Source organism: Bombina bombina, chromosome 4 (genome assembly GCF_027579735.1).
Source record: "Bombina bombina isolate aBomBom1 chromosome 4, aBomBom1.pri, whole genome shotgun sequence".
Taxonomy (NCBI): Eukaryota; Metazoa; Chordata; class Amphibia; order Anura; family Bombinatoridae; genus Bombina; species Bombina bombina.
This window is the reverse complement of record NC_069502.1, coordinates 471,283,672-471,305,735: the sequence shown is the minus strand read 5'-3', so window position 1 is coordinate 471,305,735 and position 22,064 is coordinate 471,283,672. Positions and strand designations below refer to the sequence as shown.

General features: G+C 39.5%; 1 protein-coding gene across 3 annotated transcripts in view; it reads left to right on the top strand.

Moving 5' to 3' along the window:
• ARHGEF10 (Rho guanine nucleotide exchange factor 10) overlaps nucleotides 1–22,064 on the top strand; it is a 595,236-nt gene that overhangs the window by 71,005 nt on the left and 502,167 nt on the right. For all 3 annotated transcript variants that reach the window (XM_053710365.1, XM_053710363.1, XM_053710364.1), the window contains one exon: nucleotides 7,182–7,279. In XM_053710365.1, the coding sequence (XP_053566340.1) occupies nucleotides 7,225–7,279 (55 nt within the window). In that variant the 5' untranslated portion in view covers nucleotides 7,182–7,224. The remainder of the gene's footprint in view (nucleotides 1–7,181; nucleotides 7,280–22,064) is intronic.

Sequence of the window (22,064 nt, the reverse complement as noted above, 5' to 3'; positions counted from 1 at the left end):
AAACCTAACACTACACTATCAATAAATTAATTAAATAAATAAAATACCTATAATTATCTACAATTAAACCTACCACTACACTATCAATAAATAAATTAAATACAATACCTACAAATAACTACAATGAAATAAACTATCTAAAGTACAAAAAATAAAAAAGAACTAAGTTACAAAAAATAAAAAAATATTTACAAACATAAGAAAAATATTACAACAATTTTAAACTAATTACACCTACTCTAAGCCCCCTAATAAAATAACAAAGACCCCCAAAATAACAAAATGCCCTACCCTATTCTAAATTACTACATTTCAAAGCTCTTTTACCTTACCAGCCCTGAACAGGGCCCTTTGCGGGTCATGCCCCAAGAAATTCAGCTCTTTTGCCTGTAAAAAAAACCATACAATACCCCCCCCAACATTACAACCCACCACCCACATACCCCTAATCTAACCCAAACCCCCCTTAAATAAACCTAACACTAAGCCCCTGAAGATCTTCCTACCTTGTTTTCACCCTACCAGGTTCACCGATCCGTCCTGAAGAGCTCCTCCGATGTCCTGATCCAAGCCCAAGCGGGGGGCTGAAGATGTCCATGATCCGGCTGAAGTCTTCATCCAAGCGGGAGCTGAAGAGGTCCATGATCCGGATGAAGTCTTCTATCAACGGCATCTTCAATCTTCTTTCCTCCGGATCCATCTTGCAGACCTCCGACGCGGAACATCCTCTTCTCCCGACGCCTACTAGCCGAATGACGGTTCCTTTAAGGGACGTCATCCAAGATGGCGTCCCTCGAATTCCGATTGGCTGATAGGATTCTATCAGCCAATCGGAATTAAGGTAGGAATATTCTGATTGGCTGATGGAATCAGCCAATCAGAATCAAGTTCAATCCGATTGGCTGATTCGATCAGCCAATCAGATTGAGCTTGCATTCTATTGGCTGTTCCGATCAGCCAATAGAATGCAAGCTCAATCTGATTGGCTGATTGGATCAGCCAATTGGATTGATCTTGATTCTGATTGGCTGATTCCATCAGGCAATCAGAATATTCCTACCTTAATTCCGATTGGCTGATAGAATCCTATCAGCCAATCGGAATTCGAGGGACGCCATCTTGGATGACGTCCCTTAAAGGAACCGTCATTCGGCTAGTAGGCGTCGGGAGAAGAGGATGTTCCGCGTCGGAGGTCTGCAAGATGGATCCGGAAGAAAGAAGATTGACGATGCCGTTGATAGAAGACTTCATCCGGATCATGGACCTCTTCAGCTCCCGCTTGGATGAAGACTTCATCCGGATCATGGACCTCTTCAGCTCCCGCTTGGATGAAGACTTCAGCCGGATCATGGACCTCTTCAGCCCCCCACTTGGGCTTGGATCAGGACATCGGAGGAGCTCTTCAGGGCGGATCGGTGAACCTGGTAGGGTGAAAACAAGGTAGGAAGATCTTCAAGGGCTTAGTGTTAGGTTTATTTAAGGGGGGTTTGGGTTAGATTAGGGGTATGTGGGTGGTGGGTTGTAATGTTGGGGGGGGGTATTGTATGTTTTTTTTTTACAGGCAAAAGAGCTGAATTTCTTGGGGCATGACCCGCAAAGGGCCCTGTTCAGGGCTGGTAAGGTAAAAGAGCTTTGAAATGTAGTAATTTAGAATAGGGTAGGGCATTTTGTTATTTTGGGGGTCTTTGTTATTTTATTAGGGAGCTTAGAGTAGGTGTAATTAGTTTCAAATTGTTGTAATATTTTTCTTATGTTTGTAAATATTTTTTTATTTTTTTGTACTTTAGATAGTTTATTTCATTGTAGTTATTTGTAGGTATTGTATTTAATTTATTTATTGATAGTGCAGTGGTAGGTTTAATTGTAGATAATTATAGGTATTTTATTTAATTAATTTATTGATAGTGTAGTGTTAGGTTTAATTGTAACTTAGGTTAGGATTTATTTTACAGGTAAATTTGTAATTATTTTAACTATTTTAGCTATTAAATAGTTCTTAACTATTAAATAGCTATTGTACCTGGTTAAAATAATTACAAAGTTGCCTGTAAAATAAATATTAATCCTAAAATATCTACAATGTAATTATTCGTTATATTGTAGCTATATTAGGGTTTATTTTACAGGTAAGTATTTAGCTTTAAATAGGAATAATTTATTTAATAAGAGTTAATTAATTTCGTTAGATTAAAATTATATTTAAGTTAGGGGGGTGTTAGTGTTAGGGTTAGACTTAGCTTTAGGGGTTAATACATTTATTAGAATAGCGGTGAGCTCCGGTCGGCAGATTAGGGGTTAATAATTGAAGTTAGGTGTTGGCGATGTTAGGGAGGGCAGATTAGGGGTTAATACTATTTATTATAGGGTTAGTGAGGCGGATTAGGGGTTAATAACTTTATTATAGTAGCGGTGCGGTCCGCTCGGCAGATTAGGGGTTAATAAGTGTAGGCAGGTGGAGGCAACGTTGAGGGGGGCAGATTAGGGGTTAATAAATATAATATAGGGGTCGGCGGTGTTAGGGGCAGCAGATTAGGGGTACATAGCTATAATGTAGGTGGCGGCGCTTTGCGGTCGGCAGATTAGGGGTTAATTATTGTAGGTAGCTGGCGGCGACGTTGTGGGGGGCAGATTAGGGGTTAATAAATATAATACAGGGGTCGGCGGTGTTAGGGGCAGCAGATTAGGGGTACATAAGGATAACGTAGGTGGCGGTCGGCAGATTAGGGGTTCAAAAAATTTAATCGAGTGGCGGCGATGTGGGGGGGGCCTCAGTTTAGGGGTACATAGGTAGTTTATGGGTGTTAGTGTACTTTAGAGTACAGTAGTTAAGAGCTTTATGAACCGGCGTTAGCCCAGAAAGCTCTTAACTACTGACTTTTTTCTGCGGCTGGAGTTTTGTCGTTAGATGTCTAACGCTCTCTTCAGACACGACTCTAAATACCGGAGTTAGAAAGATCCCATTGAAAAGATAGGATACGCAATTGACGTAAGGGGATCTGCGGTATGGAATAGTCGCGGCTGAAAAGTGAGCGTTAGACCCTATTTTGAGTGACTCCAAATACCGGAGTTAGCCTAAAACCAGCGTTAGGAGCCTCTAACGCTGGTTTTCACGGCTAACGCCAAACTCCAAATCTAGGCCTTAGTAAGCCAAGTGACAGAATTAAGTCTGCTGGAGTAACTACAGACAGAAAAAACATAACAACTTTGTCATGATTATTATTAAAGTGAAGGGAAACTTTGATGAATGAGAGCCCGTTTTTTAAAAATACTATTAAAAACAGGGGCACTTTCATTCATCAAAGTTTACAAAGCAACCGTTTTGATTAAAAACTTACCTCTATTCTTTGCACAGCCAGAGCAGCTTCCCCCACCCGGAGATCCTCTCTTCACACATCATCAATGACTAATCCAGCTTCCTGCAATCACGGCTTTCCGCCCAGGGTAGTCTTTGCCTGAGGCCATGCCGTGATTGTAGGAAGCTGGATTAGTCATTGATGATGTGTGAAGAGAGGATCTCCGGGTGGGGGAAGTTGCTCTGGCTGTGCAAAGAAGAGAGGTAAGTTTTTAATCAAAACGGTTGCTTTGTAAACTTTGATGAATGAAAGTGCCCCTGTTTGAATTTTAAATTATGTTTATAATTTTTTATAGTGTAAAGTTTAATGGGAGAGTTGTATCCCGAGAAATACCGGCTATATAAGCATGAACAAAAGTAGAATGACATTGATTTAGCGGACCCATATAGAGAAAATACTGAAGTGCTTACATTACGGCATTGTTCCTTTAAGCAACATTGTGTATAAATCTGAACGCTAACAACAATGTATCCTGAAGGGCAGCATGAACAAAGGAGGAGGGGAGTAACAGAATATAAAAGAGGAATCCTCTGTTATGTCATCTTTGAAAAAGCGCCAATCAGAGGCGTGAAAAGTGTCAGATGGTTTCTGTACGTTGAGAAGTGTGTGTGCTGATGTTTTTAACCATTGTATTAATTAAGGATTTTTTACTTGATTGAGCTTAGCCTCTGCCTTTTTTGGAAGCCGACCGACAGCAGCTGACAGTATCTCAGAATGGAGGCTGCGCTCTCTCTTTTGCCATATAGACAACATTATGCTCACACCCGTGGAGTATTTAAGAGTCAGCACTAGTTGCCTGAAATGCAAGTCTGTTAAAATATTTGAGATAAGGAGGCTAAACTTGCATAAACTTAGATACAAGGTAATCACAGAGGTAAAAAGTATATTAATATAAAAGTGCTAATTATACAAAACTGGGGAATGGTAAATAAAGGGATTATTTATCTTTTTAAACAAAAACATTTTTGGTGTTTACTGTCCCTTTAAAGGTATACAAAGTCAAAATTGAAATACTCTCGAATGCATTTCAGCTTTAAAAAAGAGGCATCTTTGCACTAGCTTCTTATTAACAAAAATGCTTCTAGTAGAAGTTATTACTGTTTCAACCACATATGCACATATGCTACGTGTGACTAGTGCATCAGGATTCAAACACCATGCCTGCTCAGAATTCTGTTTGAATGCTGGTGCATGGACCACTTACAGCATATGTGCGTAAAAACAGTAATAACTTTTTACTAGAAGGATTTTTGCTAAATTTAAATACACCCATGCACATTTAATGTTTGACCTTTATATCCTGGTAAGTTGAAAATTATATGTGAGCTGTTGAAAGGGCAGATACTGCATTTACAAGGGCTTTATTTCCTTTGCAACATCAAGAAACCAGCAGAAAATGACACTCTTGTGCGTGCACAGTAAATGGTGCGGAGTTAGACATTTGTTAAATTAGTAATGCCAAGATATTGTTCTTGATAAAAGTCATCATAATGTTTTATAGCTGTTATCAAGAGTAAACCTTTTTGCCTCTTCTCGTATCTTTTCTTAGGAAGTTTCTTTGTGTTTGTGTTTATTGGGAAGTTAAAAGGTAATAAGGGAACATAGCAATACATAGTTTTTCCAACATTTTAAAAACACATATATAATACTATATGTAAGAGGATCGCTGATGATGCTAAGATGGGCTAGAGGGGGACCCTACATTACTGAAAAATAAGTGATCTGAAAGGGGGGTCCACTGCACTGGTGGGAAGATAGCTGTTTGGGAGGTGTCAGGTAGGAGGCCAATCTCTACACTACAGCAGAAATTAACTTTACAAGCTAACTGATTAACCCCTTCACTGTCAGGAATTTCAAGTGTAGTGCACAGCTGCAATTAGTGGCCTTCTAATTATCAAAAACCAATGGCAAAGCCATTTGTGTCTGCTAATGCGGATTCCAGAGAATCTTTTACAACCTTTTGTCTTATGACTGCTGTAGTTGTGTGTAAATAATTTCATTGAGAAACACAAAGTTTGCGAAAAAGTTAATTTGTTTACATGATAGTAATTTGGTGGCCAAATAGTGGCATCAAATATACTAAAATGGGCCTAGATCTCAGATTGCCACCTTTAATTCAGGCCAAACACGAACACTCTTGCGCCGTGCAGAGCATAACAATTTTTATTTTTTTTATTTTTTTTTCTTCCCCCAGAGCACGCACTATATATAATAGCACATAAACACAGCCTTGCACATATATATTTACAATCTCAATCTCACAAACACACACACAAATACACTAATGCTCTCTCTCACACTAACACACACACACACTCTCACAGACATTCTCTCTCTTTCTCCCACACACACACACACACACACACACACAAACACACTCACTCTCACTCAGACACACACACACAGACACTGACAATCAGAGTCACACTCACACACAAAGCCACTTACACACACCGACACAAGAGAGAAATAACTGTAGGCATGTCACCTTTTTTGCCTGTGGCTGCTTCCCACCAAACCCACAACTGGAAACCCGAACTGTCCGGGTAATTCTCTGAAACTCCCGGTAGAGAAGGGGTTAAAAGATTTTAATTATGATATTACGATACAATTATAACCAGGGTTTACTTACATGGTGTTTCTACTGTTAGAACGTTTAAAGGGATATAAAACACCCCACATTATTCTTTTGTGATTCAGACAGAGTATACCATTTTAAAAACATTTTCCAATTTACTTATGTTATTAAATTTGCTTCACTCACATGATATTTCTATGTTGAAAGCATCTGAAGCACTACATGGCAGGAAATAGTGCTGCGATCTAGTGCTCTTGCAAAACTGCTGCCATATAGTGCTCCAGAAATGGGCTGGCTCCTAAGAACATGTCTCTGTTTTACAACAAAAGATACAAAATGAAACAAAGAAAAACTGACTATGGAAGTAAATTAGAAAGTTGTTTAAAATTGCATGCTCTGTCTGAATCATGAACAAACATTTTTAGGTTTCCTATTTTGCCACTGTTAGGGGTTGATTTATCAAAGGCTTTGCAAGCCTTTCGACCCCAAAAGAGAACCTGCACGCTATATTTAACAAGCAGAGGTCATCACTTTCCTAACCTTTCGCTACCTCTAAAGTGGCAAATTTTAATCTCCCCGTTATAGTCCGACCGGGGAGATTGACAGCTCCTGCTCGCACGGGATTGCACACGCTTTAAAAAGGGACACATATGAAAAATACATATGTCAGGGCTTTTTTCATGGCTGTTTAAAGAAAGGTTCTGGATAAGACATATGTATTTTTCATGTGTGTCCCTTTTTAAAGCGGCAATATGGTCACCCTAGTACCTATATATAATCATGTGTATGTATAATAGGTATAAATATATATTGTACCAATATATATGTAATTATGAATAAATAGAATATATTCTGCTATGTGAAGAAAATTTGAATGTGTAATATTCATATTTTCATGTCAGGTTAGTACAAATTAGAATATGCGATTGTGTCTTTGTGCGAGAGTGGGGTGTTAGGTTTTTTTTCTCCATTGACTTCTATGGGGGAATACGTGAACAGGCACGCGATATTCTATTTTTGGCTTTTTGCGTTTATAGGAGTTCGCCCGAGAGCAAAAACAGTTTACTTCCAACTTGTTATATGACCGCAACCAGACAAGTGCAAAACATCTTACTTCTAGCGCAATTACCGCTCAGGCAGAAGCATTAATTTGCCCTCCACTCGTAATCTGGCTCAAAATGTATAAGCTTTTTTTCTGACCTCTCCATTAATGAAAACTCTATTTATTTGTCTTCACATTTCATATACAGGGCTTTATATTGGTCTGAAGCTTTATAGTGTTTGCTGGGAAAAATGGAGAATCTTGAAAATGTGGATATAGAAGAGTTCCCTCCGCCACCACCTGAAGGTAAATCATGTGATTTTTTTTTTACATAATTACTAATGCTTAAAGGTTATTACTAAAAGCTCCTGCATATCCATAGGCCGTTATTACAGTGTTGGGTACTTCTATGTAAAACATACCACATATCTAAAGTTTTGAAATCTTTTTGGTATTATTAGAAAGAAAACCCTCCTTCAAATAAATTTTATACAGCTCATTAAATAAAGTAAACTGCTATATATCATTCACTTCCTAATAATAGTCTGATATTAAATAAAGCTAGAAAATGAAAGCTTTTAATGATATTTGTGTTTGCCCCTAATCCTCTATGATTTTCTCAAACCAATTTTTTTTGTTTGTTAGTTAAGAGTTAACCATATAAAGCAATTAAAGTCTAACACATGAGGGGTGCAGATGAATATTTCAAAGGCCTTAAAGGGACATTCCAGCCAAAATGTAAATGCACATACCTGTAGATGAATAACATATTTGAATAAAAACATATTTGCAATATACATGGATTGGCAAAAATGCTTCTATTAAATGCCGTCACTGTTTTACTGTTAACATTTTTCTCTGCACATTCATCTGAAGCATAGCTAAATATTCTCAGTGTGTTAGCATTTTAAATACTGCAGCTGCTCAGAGGGTCAGTGGGGCTGAAATCATGTCAGCAATTAATAAATTGAGTCATTACCAGATGGTATAAGTACCTTAGGCTGTCTGAGCAAGTGCTGTGTTTAAAATGCTGGTGCACAGTGCATATATAAAAACACTTTTGAAACAGCTATAGATTTTATTAGAAGCATTTTTGCAAATACTTGTATAATACAAAAATACTTCTATTAAAAACTGAAATACATACATGTGGATTCAAATTTTGGCTGGAATGTCCCTTTAAGGGACGCACATAGATTTATGGTTATTGAAAACATTGATCAGAATATATTTCCTGAAATGTTGAGTGATATAGGGAGAGATTTATGTAATGTTGCTGGGTACCTACTAGTGATGCACCGAAATGGAAATTCTGGACCGAAACTGAATCCGAAAATCCGGGATGCACTTGGCCGAAAACCGAAACTGATACCGAAAATGTGTTTTTTCAAATTAATTTTTTTTAGTTTTTTTTTTTGCATAATTAGAGCCAATAAAAAAGCCCACACTTTTATTGAAAGTAATACACTAAAATTGGACCAAAATATCTTAAAACAATAATATGCTACACAATAATTTTACCAAGAAGAAAAAAAAAAAAGAAAAAAATGCAATTTTCGGCCAAAATGTTTCCTTACTTAAAACAATTATAAATATCAATATACTGTATTTTTCAATTAGTTCTATGTAACAGAATCATATTTAACTGTTTTTTTTTTTTTACCAATTATCCAAATAAAATATAGTCCTACAAAACTCATTATATGCAGAACAGTAAGTCAAGTAATAAACTTAAACAGCAGCTCTAGGCTAGCATCAAATTTGAAACATGGTGCACAATAATTTTACCGAAAATAACAGGCAAAAAACCCGAAAACCGAAATAGCCAAAAAGGCTATTTTCGGCCGAAACTTTCTGCGGCCGAAATTTCGGTGCATCCCTAGTACCTACTGTCTGCTGTTCTTCCCTCCAAGGCACACATTTTACTTTTGTTATTTCCTGGGGCCACAAAAACTATTGCACATATACTTAGTTCTTCTTTTATGGGTGCCACCATAACTAGTGCAGAGGCCCATATGACACCAGTTGGCCATTCCTAAAATAGAATATTGAGGAGACGGCCACAATTTTTTTAAATATATATATATATATATATATATATATATATATATATATATATATATATATATATATATATATATGTGAGGTAATGCAAAAACTGTGTGCTTGTGAGATTTCTCAAACCCTGTTGTAAGTAAAATAGCTGTGTATTTTTATTATAGTTTTAGTGTATGCATGTGCATTTTTGGGGGTTTATTTAATGTATTTATTTGCAAGCTAAAAGGAATAGAAGTTCTATTCTGTATATCCCTTCAGACCTAAAGGGACATGAAACCCACATTTTTTATTTCATGATTCAGAAAGAGCATGCAATTTCTCCTGTTAAGTGTGGTCAGTCCACGGGTCATCATTACTTCTGGGATATTAACTCCTCCCCAACAGGAAGTGCAAGAGGATTCACCCAGCAGAGCTGCTATATAGCTCCTCCCCTCTACGTCACCCCCAGTCATTCTCTTGCACCCAACGAATAGATAGGATGTGTGAGAGGACTGTGGTGATTATACTTAGTTTCATACCTTCAATCAAAAGTTTGTTATTTTATAATAGCACCGGAGTGTGTTATTCCTTCTCTGGTAGAATTTGAAGAAGAATCTACCTGAGTTTTTTCTATGATTTTAGCCGGCGTAGTTAAGATCATATTGCTGTTTCTCGGCCATCTGAGGAGAGGTAAACTTCAGATCAGGGGACAGCGGGCAGATTAATCTGCAAAGAGGTATGTAGCAGCTTATTATTTTCTGACAATGGAATTGATGAGAAAATTCTGCCATACCGATATAATGTAAACTCAGCCTTAAATGCAGTAGCAGCAACTGGTATCAGGCTGTCATGTATGTATATTTTACACTTCAGTATTCTGGGGAATGGCACTTCACTGGAATTATACTGTATGCATAAGACTTTAGCCTAATTTGCAGGGACTAGCAACAGGCTTTTTAATAACACTTAATTTATTTAATGTTAAACGTTTTTTGCTGGCATGTAAAATCGTTTAATTTTCTGAGGTACTGGGTGAAAAAATGTTTTGGGCACTAATTTCCACTTGGCAGTCGTTTTATTTAATTTATGACAGTTTACTGATCTCTCTCACTGTTGTGTGTGAGGGGGAGGGGCCTTTTTTGGCGCTTTTGCTACGCATCAAAAAATTCAGTCAGAAGTTTATTGTCTTCCCTGCATGATCCGGTTCATCTCTACAGAACTCAGGGGTCTTCAAAACTTGTTTTGAGGGAGGTAATCACTCACAGCAGAGCTGTGAGATTGTAGTTGACTGTGATAAAAAACGTTTATTTCTGTATTTTTTTTTTCTGCTATCAGGGTTAGTTATCCTTTGTTAATGGGAGCAATCCTTTGCTAAAATTGTGTTCTTACAAAGATTTGATGCTATAACTTTTCAGTTTATTAATTTTCAACTGTCATAACTTTTTCTGTGCTTCTTATAGGCACAGTACGTTTTCATATTATAGTAAATTACTTGAAAAGTATTTCCAAGTTGCTAGTTTATTTGCTAGTGTGTTAAACATGTCTGATTCAGAGGAAGATATCTGTGCTATATGTGCTAAAGCCAAAGTGGAGCCCAATAGAAATTTATGTACTAACTGTATTGATGCTACTTTAAATAAAAGTCAATCTGTACAAATTGAACATATTTCACCAAACAACGAGGGGAGAGTTATGCCGACTAACTCGCCTCACGTGTCAGTACCTGCATCTCCCGCTCGGGAGGTGCATGATATTGTAGCGCCGAGTACATCTGGGCGGCCATTACAAATCACATTACAGGATATGGCTACTGTTATGACTGAAGTTTTGGCTAAATTACCAGAACTAAGAGGTAAGCGTGATCACTCTGGGGTGAGAACAGAGTGCGCTGATAATATTAGGGCCATGTCAGACACTGCGTCACAATTTGCAGAACATGAGGACGGAGAGCTTCATTCTGCGGGTGACGGTTCTGATCCAAACAAACTGGATTCAGACATTTCAAATTTTAAATTTAAGCTGGAAAACCTCCGTGTATTACTAGGGGAGGTGTTAGCGGCTCTGAATGATTGTAACACAGTTGCAATACCAGAGAAAATGTGTAGGTTGGATAAATATTTTGCGGTACCGTCGAGTACTGACGTTTTTCCTATACCTAAGAGACTTACTGAAATTGTTACTAAGGAGTGGGATAGACCCGGTGTGCCGTTCTCACCCCCTCCGATATTTAGAAAGATGTTTCCAATAGACGCCACCACACGGGACTTATGGCAAACGGTCCCTAAGGTGGAGGGAGCAGTTTCTACTTTAGCTAAGCGTACCACTATCCCGGTGGAGGATAGCTGTGCCTTTTCAGATCCAATGGATAAAAAGTTAGAGGGTTACCTTAAGAAAATGTTTGTTCAACAAGGTTTTATATTGCAACCTCTTGCATGCATTGCGCCTGTCACGGCTGCAGCAGCATTTTGGTTTGAGTCTCTGGAAGAGACACTTGAATCAGCTCCATTAGATGAGATTACACACAAGCTTAAAGCCCTTAAGTTAGCTAACTCATTTATTTCGGATGCCGTAGTACATTTAACTAAACTTACGGCTAAGAATTCCGGATTCGCCATTCAGGCGCGCAGAGCACTGTGGCTAAAATCCTGGTCAGCTGACGTTACTTCTAAATCTAAATTACTTAATATACCTTTCAAAGGGCAGACCTTATTCGGGCCCGGGTTGAAAGAAATTATCGCTGACATTACAGGAGGTAAAGGCCATGCCCTGCCTCAGGACAAAGCCAAGACTAGACAGTCTAATTTTCGTTCCTTTCGTAATTTCAAAGCAGGAGCAGCATCAACTTCCTCTGCACCAAAACAGGAAGGAGCTGTTGCTCGCTACAGACAAGGCTGGAGACCTAACCAGTCCTGGAACAAGGGCAAGCAGGCCAGGAAACCTGCTGCTGCCCCTAAGACAGCATGAATTGAGGGCCCCCGATCCGGGAACGGATCTAGTGGGGGGCAGACTTTCTCTCTTCGCCCAGGCTTGGGCAAGAGATGTCCAGGATCCCTGGGCGTTAGAGATCATATCTCAGGGATACCTTCTGGACTTCAAATCCTCTCCCCCAAGAGGGAGATTTCATCTGTCAAGGTTGTCAACAAACCAAATAAAGAAAGAGGCGTTTCTACGCTGCGTACAAGATCTTTTATTAATGGGAGTGATCCATCCGGTTCCGCGGTCGGAACAAGGACAAGGGTTTTACTCAAATCTGTTTGTGGTTCCCAAAAAAGAGGGAACTTTCAGGCCAATCTTGGATTTAAAGATCCTAAACAAATTCCTAAGAGTTCCATCGTTCAAAATGGAAACTATTCGGACAATTTTACCCATGATCCAAAAGGGTCAGTACATGACCACAGTGGATTTAAAGGATGCTTACCTTCACATACCGATTCATTACCGGTATCTAAGGTTTGCCTTTCTAGACAGGCATTACCAGTTTGTAGCTCTTCCATTCGGATTGGCTACGGCTCCAAGAATCTTCACAAAGGTTCTGGGTGCTCTTCTGGCGGTACTAAGACCGCGAGGAATTTCGGTAGCTCCGTACCTAGACGACATTCTGATACAAGCTTCAAGCTTTCAAACTGCCAAGTCTCATACAAAGTTAGTACTGGCATTTCTAAGGTCGCATGGATGGAAGGTGAACGAAAAGAAGAGTTCTCTCTTTCCACTCACAAGAGTTCCCTTCTTGGACTCTTATAGATTCTGTAGAAATGAAGATTTACCTGACAGAAGACAGGTTAACAAAGCTTCAAAATGCATGCCGTGTCCTTCATTCCATTCAACACCCGTCAGTAGCTCAATGCATGGAGGTGATCGGCTTAATGGTAGCGGCAATGGAAAGTACCCTTTGCACGCCTACATCTCAGACCGCTGCAATTGTGCATGCTAAGTCAGTGGAATGGGGATTACTCAGACTTGTCCCCTACTCTGAATCTGGATCAAGAGACCAGAAATTCTCTTCTATGGTGGCTTTCTCGGCCACATCTGTCCAGGGGGATGCCATTCAGCAGGCCGGACTGGACAATTGTAACAACAGACGCCAGCCTACTAGGTTGGGGCGCTGTCTGGAATTCTCTGAAGGCTCAGGGACAATGGAATCAGGAGGAGAGTCTCCTACCAATAAACATTCTGGAATTGAGAGCATTTCTCAATGCCCTTCTGGCTTGGCCCCAGTTAACAACTCGGGGGTTCATCAGGTTTCAGTCGGACAACATCACGACTGTAGCTTACATCAACCATCAGGGAGGGACAAGAAGCTCCCTAGCAATGATGGAAGTATCAAAGATAATTCGCTGGGCAGAGTCTCACTCTTGCCACCTGTCAGCAATCCACATCCCGGGAGTGGAGAACTGGGAGGCGGATTTCCTAAGTCGTCAGACTTTTCATCCGGGGGAGTGGGAACTTCATCCGGAGGTCTTTGCCCAAATACTTCGACGTTGGGGCAAACCAGAGATAGATCTCATGGCGTCTCGACAGAACGCCAAGCTTCCTCGTTACGGGTCCAGATCCAGGGATCCGGGAGCGGTTCTGATAGATGCTTTGACAGCACCTTGGACCTTTGGGATGGCTTATGCGTTTCCACCCTTCCCGATGCTTCCTCGATTGATTGCCAGAATCAAACAGGAGAGAGCATCAGTGATTCTAATAGCGCCTGCATGGCCACGCAGGACTTGGTATGCAGATCTAGTGGACATGTCATCCTGTCCACCTTGGTCTCTACCTCTGAAACAGGACCTTCTGATCCACGGTCCCTTCAAACATCAAAATCTAATTTCTCTGAAGCTGACTGCTTGGAAATTGAACGCTTGATTTTATCAAAACGTGGTTTTTCTGAGTCAGTTATTGATACCTTAATACAGGCTAGGAAGCCTGTTACCAGAAAGATTTACCATAAGATATGGCGCAAATACTTATATTGGTGCGAATCCAAAAGTTACTCATGGAGTAAGGTTAGGATTCCTAGGATATTGTCTTTTCTACAAGAAGGTTTAGAAAAGGGTTTATCCGCTAGTTCCTTAAAGGGACAGATTTCAGCTCTGTCCATTCTTTTACACAAACGTCTGTCAGAAGTTCCGGACGTTCAAGCTTTTTGTCAGGCTTTAGCTAGGATCAAGCCTGTGTTTAAAACTGTTGCTCCACCATGGAGTTTGAACTTAGTTCTTAATGTTTTACAGGGTGTTCCGTTTGAACCCCTCCATTCCATTGATATCAAGCTGTTATCTTGGAAAGTTCTGTTTTTAATGGCGATTTCCTCGGCTCGAAGAGTCTCTGAGTTCTCTGCTTTACATTGTGATTCTCCTTATCTGATTTTTCATTCAGACAAGGTAGTTCTGCGTACTAAACCTGGGTTCCTACCTAAGGTGGTCACTAACAGGAATATCAATCAAGAGATTGTGGTTCCATCTTTGTGTCCTAATCCTTCTTCGAAGAAGGAACGTCTGCTACACAATCTAGATGTAGTCCGTGCCCTGAAATTTTATCTACAGGCAACTAAGGATTTTCGACAAACGTCTTCCCTGTTTGTCGTTTATTCTGGTCAGAGGAGAGGTCAAAAAGCTTCGGCTACCTCTCTCTCTTTTTGGCTTCGTAGCATAATACGGTTAGCCTATGAGACTGCTGGACAGCAGCCTCCTGAAAGAATTACAGCACATTCTACTAGAGCTGTGGCTTCCACTTGGGCCTTTAAGAATGAGGCTTCTGTTGAACAGATTTGCAAGGCTGCAACTTGGTCTTCTCTTCATACTTTTTCCAAATTTTACAAATTTGACACTTTTGCTTCTTCGGAGGCTGTTTTTGGGAGAAAGGTTCTTCAGGCAGTGGTTCCTTCCGTATAAAGAGCCTGCCTGTCCCTCCCGTCATCCGTGTACTTTAGCTTTGGTATTGGTATCCCAGAAGTAATGATGACCCGTGGACTGACCACACTTAACAGGAGAAAACAAAATTTATGCTTACCTGATAAATTCCTTTCTCCTGTAGTGTGGTCAGTCCACGGCCCGCCCTGTTTTTTATGGCAGGTAAAAAATTTTTGAATTATACTCCAGTCACCACTACACCCTTTGGTTTCTCCTTTCTCGTTGGTCCTTGGTCGAATGACTGGAGGTGACGTAGAGGGGAGGAGCTATATAGCAGCTCTGCTGGGTGAATCCTCTTGCACTTCCTGTTGGGGAGGAGTTAATATCCCAGAAGTAATGATGACCCGTGGACTGACCACACTACAGGAGAAAGGAATTTATCAGGTAAGCATAAATTTTGTTTTTAAACAACTCTCTAATTTACTTCTATTATCTAATTTGCTTCATTCGCTTCATATCCTTTGTTGAAAAAGCATATCTAAATATGCTCAGTAGATGCTGATTGGTGGCTGCTCATAGATGCCTTGTGTTATTGTTCACCCATGTGCATTGCTATTTCTTCAACAAAGGATACCTAAAGAATGAAGCAGATAAAATTAAAGAAGTGAATGGGAATGTTGTTTAAAATTATATTCTGTATCTGAATCATGAAAGAATTTTTTTAAATTGCATGTCCCTTTAAGGCAAAGCCATTTAGTAACCAAGTTTAAAAAGATGTAATCATTTTCTGTAGAGGATATCTTAAAAAGTAATGAATTAATTTGCTTCCATTTTATATCTTTAGTAATTACTGAAATACAATTTCTTTGATATTATGGTGAGGGTTCACAAGAACGTCACATCTGGGATTTTATTCCTGTGTTTTAGGAGGAGGCTAAAACAGAGCACATTTATGGTCTGCTAGGATTGATAAAATCTTTAAAGGGACATGAAACCCAAAATTGTTATTTCATGATTCAGAGCATACAATTTTACAAACATTTCCAGTTTACTCTATTATCGAATGTGCTTTGTTATTCTTTGTTGAGGAGATATCTAGATAGGTATTATGCACATGTCTGGAGCAGTACATGACAGGAAATAGTGCTGCCATATAGTGTTGCAGGCTTGTGCACACTCCTGAACTTACCTTCCTTCCATTCAACAAAGGATACTAAAAAATAAAGAAAATTTGGAAGATGTATATTGGAAAGTTGTTTAAAATGGCTTGCTCTATCTGAATCATGGAAGAAAATTTATGCTCTCTACCTTCTGTGTCTCTTAATTAGTCTATGAACTGGTACCTAAGAAATGGAACAACCCGGGATACTTATTTATGACTATGTTTTACTTCTCAACCTCTACTTTTAGGGATGAAATAAATAGAAGTGTAGAGGGCTTTTACAGATGCTCTTTTCTTTCCATAAAGCAGGGAGAGCACTAGAGGAGGATGGCAGAGAAGTGTCAAAAGATTCAGATAGTCCTTAAATGGGTATGTTCCCTTCAAGAAAGGACTGGAGTTTTAAGTAATCATATAAACCTCTCAGTGAGAGTGTTGGTGAATGTTAGTCTGGCGATGCAGGGAAAGTTTTTCTGCGAAGCGATTCAGACTGTCTATCAAACAGCTCCTAGGCAATCAGTGTTAACGAGTTACACTGCTTGCCTTTCCAAACTCAAGTCCCTGTCAGAACACCGCGGCAAGGCTGTCACACTTGAGAAGCTGTATCTGTTCCACAGCATAGATCCTGGAGGGTAAGTCCACTTTTTTTTTTACTATTTAGCAGGGACTCCGGTTATTAGGGTCACAGTGTGACTCCTCTTAACTTCAATATGATCAAGGGTTAATATCTCTTTGATTTCAGAAATTAATTTGGAACAGTTTGGGGATATATATTTATATATTTTGTATACTGCCTTGTTCTCTATGGAACACTTATTGAAGGTTTTGGCTCAATAGACTGCATACTTTTTTGGCAATGACACAGACAGGTTTCACTTTCGTTTTTATGAGTTGCGCAGCTTGTAATAGCTTTGTGCACTTTTTCTTATAGCAGGGGAGGTCCTTTCTTGCGCACCACGTAATCGGGTGCTGCTCATTACGTTTTCCTTCTGATCCTATTGCTGAAACTCTGGCAATCCTACGGAGAGTGTTCTATAGCTGTCTGGGTTTAGGAGGTGGTGAGTGCCCCAGCCGTTGGGGTCATAAAGGTGCCTCTTTTTATGAATAAAAATGAATCCTAGAGGAATTGCTGTTAACTTTTTCCCTTACTGTGGGATTGCATCTTTTGCAATGGAGGACTCTGATAATATGTTAGAAGTTTCTGCACCTTCTATTATAAATAATAATGCCTGTTTATATTGTGAGGAGAGGTGGTGGTTTGTCCACCTGCTCAGTTTTGTTCCAATTGCCTGGGTACCGTTCAAAAGTCTAAGAAGGGAGCTAAATCTGCTAACCCCCCTAGCATAAGTAGTCCCTCTGAGCCGTCAACCTCTTAGGATTCTGTAGCCCGGGAGATGTCTACCCTATTCCCTCAAACTGCTTCACATGCAGTTCCTCGCTGCACACCTAATACTCTGGCTGGAGGGGGATTTTTTCCTGCGGACTTTACCACACAGTTACAATCTGCTGTGTCCATGGCCCTGAGTGCATTACCTATCTCTGAGAAATGTAAGAGAAAGGTTCTAAGAAAATAGTTCTACTGAATTAGATTCAGCAAATTTCCAATCGGATTTAGCCAGTATGTCTCAGTTGTCCGAGGATGAGTTAACCTATGTAGCGTCAGAGGGTGAGCTCTCAGAGTCGGAGACTTCATGTACTAAACCCCCTCCTTCCGAGGAGCCCTCCTTTAGATTTAAGATTGAGCATCTGCGCTTTTTGCTAAAGGAGGTTTTGTCTACATTAAAGGTTCCAGAAGCAGCACTTCCAGAGGAACCCAAGACTCCTAAGTTAGACAGGGTTTATGAGGACAGAAAGTTTCCACAAACTTTTCCTGTCCAATTCTAGAATGGGCAGAAGCCCACAGTCGTGTGCTGCAAGTGATCCACATTCCGAGTGTGGACAACTGGTAAGCAGACTTTCTCAGCAGACAATCTTGTCACCCGGGGAAATTGTCTCTCCACCCGAGGTGTTTGGAGAGATTTGCAGCAGATGGGGGATGCCGGAGATAGATCTTATGGCCTCTCGTCTCAATGCAAAATTACCCAGGTATGGGTCAAGAGCGAAGGATCCTCAAGCAGAGTTAATAGACACTCTGATGGTTCCATGGAGGTTCAGACTCATATCTCTTTCCTCCATTCCCTCTTCTCGATCGTGTGGTGGCCCGCATCAAGAAGGAGCTAGCATAGGTGATCCTAATTGCTCCTTCCTGGCCGTGAAGGACCTGGTTCGCGGATCTGGTGAGAATGTCCTCTTCTCCTCTGTGGAGGTCACCTTGTTGCGGAACCTGCTGATACAGGGTTCCTTCCTACACCAAAATCTAGATTCTCTGAGGCTGATTGAGTGGAGATTGAATGCTTAGACTTGGCCAGGAGAGGGTTCTTTGAGGGTGTCATTGACACTTTGATTCAAGCTCGTAAGCCGGTTACTCGGCGCATCTACCATAAGGTATTGTGAACTTACCGGCACTGGTGTGAGGAGCGAGGTTTTTCTTGGCACAAGGTAAAAGTTGTCAGAATTTTATCTTTTCTCCACAATGGTTTAGAGAAGGGTCTATCTGCCAGTTCTCTGAAGGGACATATATTGTCCCTGTTGCTGCACAAAAGATTAGCCAAGCTTCCAGGTGTGCAGTCCTTTGTTAAGGCTCTGACTAGGATCAGACCTGTGTTTAGACCTGTGGCTCCGCCTTGGAGTCTCAATCTTGTTCTTCGTGTTTTGCAGCAGGCTCCATTTGAGCCCATGCATACTGTTGACATTAAACTGTTATTTTGGAAAGTTTTGTTTCTATTTGCCATTGCCTCTGCTCGCAGAGTCTCTGAGATCTCGGCTTTACAGTGTGACCCATATTACCAAGTTTTTCATGCCGATAAGGCGGTTTTGCGTACTAGGTTAGGTTTCCTTACTAAGGTGGTGTCCGATCGTAACATAAATCAAGAGATTGGTGTTCCTTCCTTGTGTCCCAATCCTTCTTCAGTGAAGGAACGTTTGCTTCACAATCTGGATGTGATTCATGCTTTGAAGTTTTACCTTCAGGCTACTAAGGAATTCAGACAATCTTCATCTTTGTTTGTCGTTTATGCGGGTAGACGTAGAAGGCAGAAGTCCACTACATCTTCCTTGTCTTTCTGGTTGAGGAGTGTCATCTGCTTGGCTTATGAGAAAGCGGGACAGCAGCCTCCTGAGAGGATTATGGCTCATTTCACTAGAGCAGTTGCTTCTTCCTGGGCTTTTAGGAATGAAGCCTCTATGGATCTGATTTGTAAGGCGGCTACCTGGTCCTCCTTACATAGTTTTTCTAAATTTTACAAATTTGATGTGTTTGCTTCGACTGAATCAGCTTTCAAGAGAAAAGTTTTGCCGGCTGTGGTGCCCTCGGATTAGGGTCCGCCTCTTTCTTTATTCCCTCCTGTTATTCCTTTAGTATCCTCTGGAGCTTGGGTATTGTTTTCCCAACAGTAAGGAATATTGTTGTGGACTCTCCCTGCCTTATGGAAAGAAAACAAAATTTATGCTTACCAGATAAATTCCTTTCTTTCCTGACAGGGAGAGCCCACGACCCCGCCCGTTTTTTGGGCGACTCTCCTTTTGTTATTCTTCTGGCACCTTTATACCCTGATGTTTCACCTACTTTTCCTTGTTCCCTCGGCCGAATGACTCGGGATGGGGAAGTGGGAGGGACAATTTAAGCCCTTGGCTGGGGTGTCTTTGCCTCCTCTTGGTGTCCAGGTTTTGTATTTCCCAAAAGTAAGGAATATAGTTGTGTTGTGGACTCTCCCTGCCAGGAAAGAAAGCAATTTATCTGGTAAGCATAAATTTTGTTTGTTGCTGGCAAATGTTCTTCTTTCACCCCGGGTGCCTGTGTAGCATGTGTGGCTGCAGCTACGTTGATGGTTTGATAGCCTCTGTGAGCTTACATCTGGAGACACATTTTTGGAGAATATCAAGGGTTGTGTTAAAGGGATATGAAACACAAAAATTATATTTTGTTATTCAGAGAAAGCAAACAACAAAATTACTTATTTACTTCTATAATCAAAATTTGATTTGTTCCCATGGCATTCTTTATTGTAGAGTTACCTAGATAGATGTTTGGAGCACTACTGCAGATACGTGCACATTCTTAGTTCCTTGTTTTTCAACAAAATATACAAAGATATCAAAGAAAATTTGATAATAGAAATAAATTAGAAAGTTCTTTAACATTTTGCAAGAATTAAAAGGGACATTAAATCCATAATCCTTCTTTTATCATTCAAAAAGAGTATTTCTGAATGATAAAAGAAGGATTATGGATGTAATGTCCCTCAGCTTAATTTTCTTTGCAGTAGTGGAAATGGTTCATATTAACTCAATGGACCTGATTATCAAATACTTTATAGCAAAGAGAAAAATCTCGCTAAATCTTTGGGGGTTATTTTTGAGCATTATTTTGCAATGTAGGTGTCTCCCCTTTATATCCAGAACTCTGCATAGAGAAATAACTAAAAAAAAAAGGCCTCTTTACTGACGAAAAATATTAGATAGATCATCTTGACAGAGTGGAGAGGTTTAGAACATCAGGCCCTATGAGAACTGCCCTGGCTGTTCTAGCTAGACATGCCTTATGGCTTCAGTCCTGGTCTGCTTATATGGGCCTCGCTTCCATTGAGTCGTAATTCAGTTTGCGTGCACTCGCAAACCGTTAAATATGCTGTCGAAAGCAATAGCGTTTAACGACTGTTTCCAATGGCGCGTTATACCTCTATATCGGCTTCCGGACTTCGGCTGCCGAAAAGATTTTCGCGTCCCATAGAAAGTAATAGAAGCCGTTAATCGATAAATTATACCAGGTTTCCATTGAAAGCGCTAACCGTTAATACACTGTCGGAGGCTGTCGATACATTGAGACATATTACCCCCAGCTCAACTAGGTGTAAAGGAGGAAAAAAGAGCTTTTTGAGGCCTGTTTCTCATTGAAATTGCAAATCAAAAAAAATTTATGAGTGTTTCAATGTACAAATAACATTATATATGCTACATTTATTGGTCCTATGTATAGGAATATTTGCACCCATGTTGTCATAGAAATTTCAATATGTATGTGCATATAAAAATATATGCAAGCACCACAATTATGGAACGACCTCCCGCACACTTTTAAACCTTCCCCATGCCTAATATCCTTTAAGAGATCCCTCTCTACATATCTCAAAACAGAATGCACCTGTCATTGTTGATTATATATTTCCTACCTGTTCTATGTTAAATTTTTGGGCATATGTATTATTATTTTATTTTTTTTATTGTACCCATTGTATGAATGCAATGTTTTGTGTACCCAGGACATACTTGAAAACTATAGAAATCTCAATGTATCTTTCCTGGTAAAATATTATAAATATAAATAAAATATCTACCTATTCAAAATGAAACCTTTGCCCAGGGATGCTATATATAATCTCAATACATATAGAAAAATAATTCAAAGGAAATAAGTTGTTTATAATGAAGATGAGTTTTATTATTACAGATTTACCCTCATTCAAATGTAATTTTCAATGTGAAAATCATATTTATTCAATACAAAACGATGACACATTAAAGTTATGTGTCATAGTACTAATATTTATAAAATATATGTAATGTCATGTCTGCTAAAGCAGATAATACATTTGCAATATTTAGACTATTAACCAAAATACATAAGTGCTTAATATTCCATACTTCAAGAGATATGAAGTATTGTCTTTAACATGGAATTATTGAAACAATTTAAAAGTGCATTGTGCATTGGTCCCAGGGAGAGTCTGTGTCTGTTCATATGATGTCAATTAAAATGTATTAATCACCTCTATATCATGACAATCACATATATGTTGTGTATACATCATTGCTTAAATATCATAAAGATACATTTATCTAATTATTCTAAATATTGAATAATAATCTTGACAAAAAGGAGTGCATTAGTCATGATAGGTATTAGTCATGATAGGTATATATTTCAGATATTACATTCCACATAGGACTATAATGAATGCAAGGT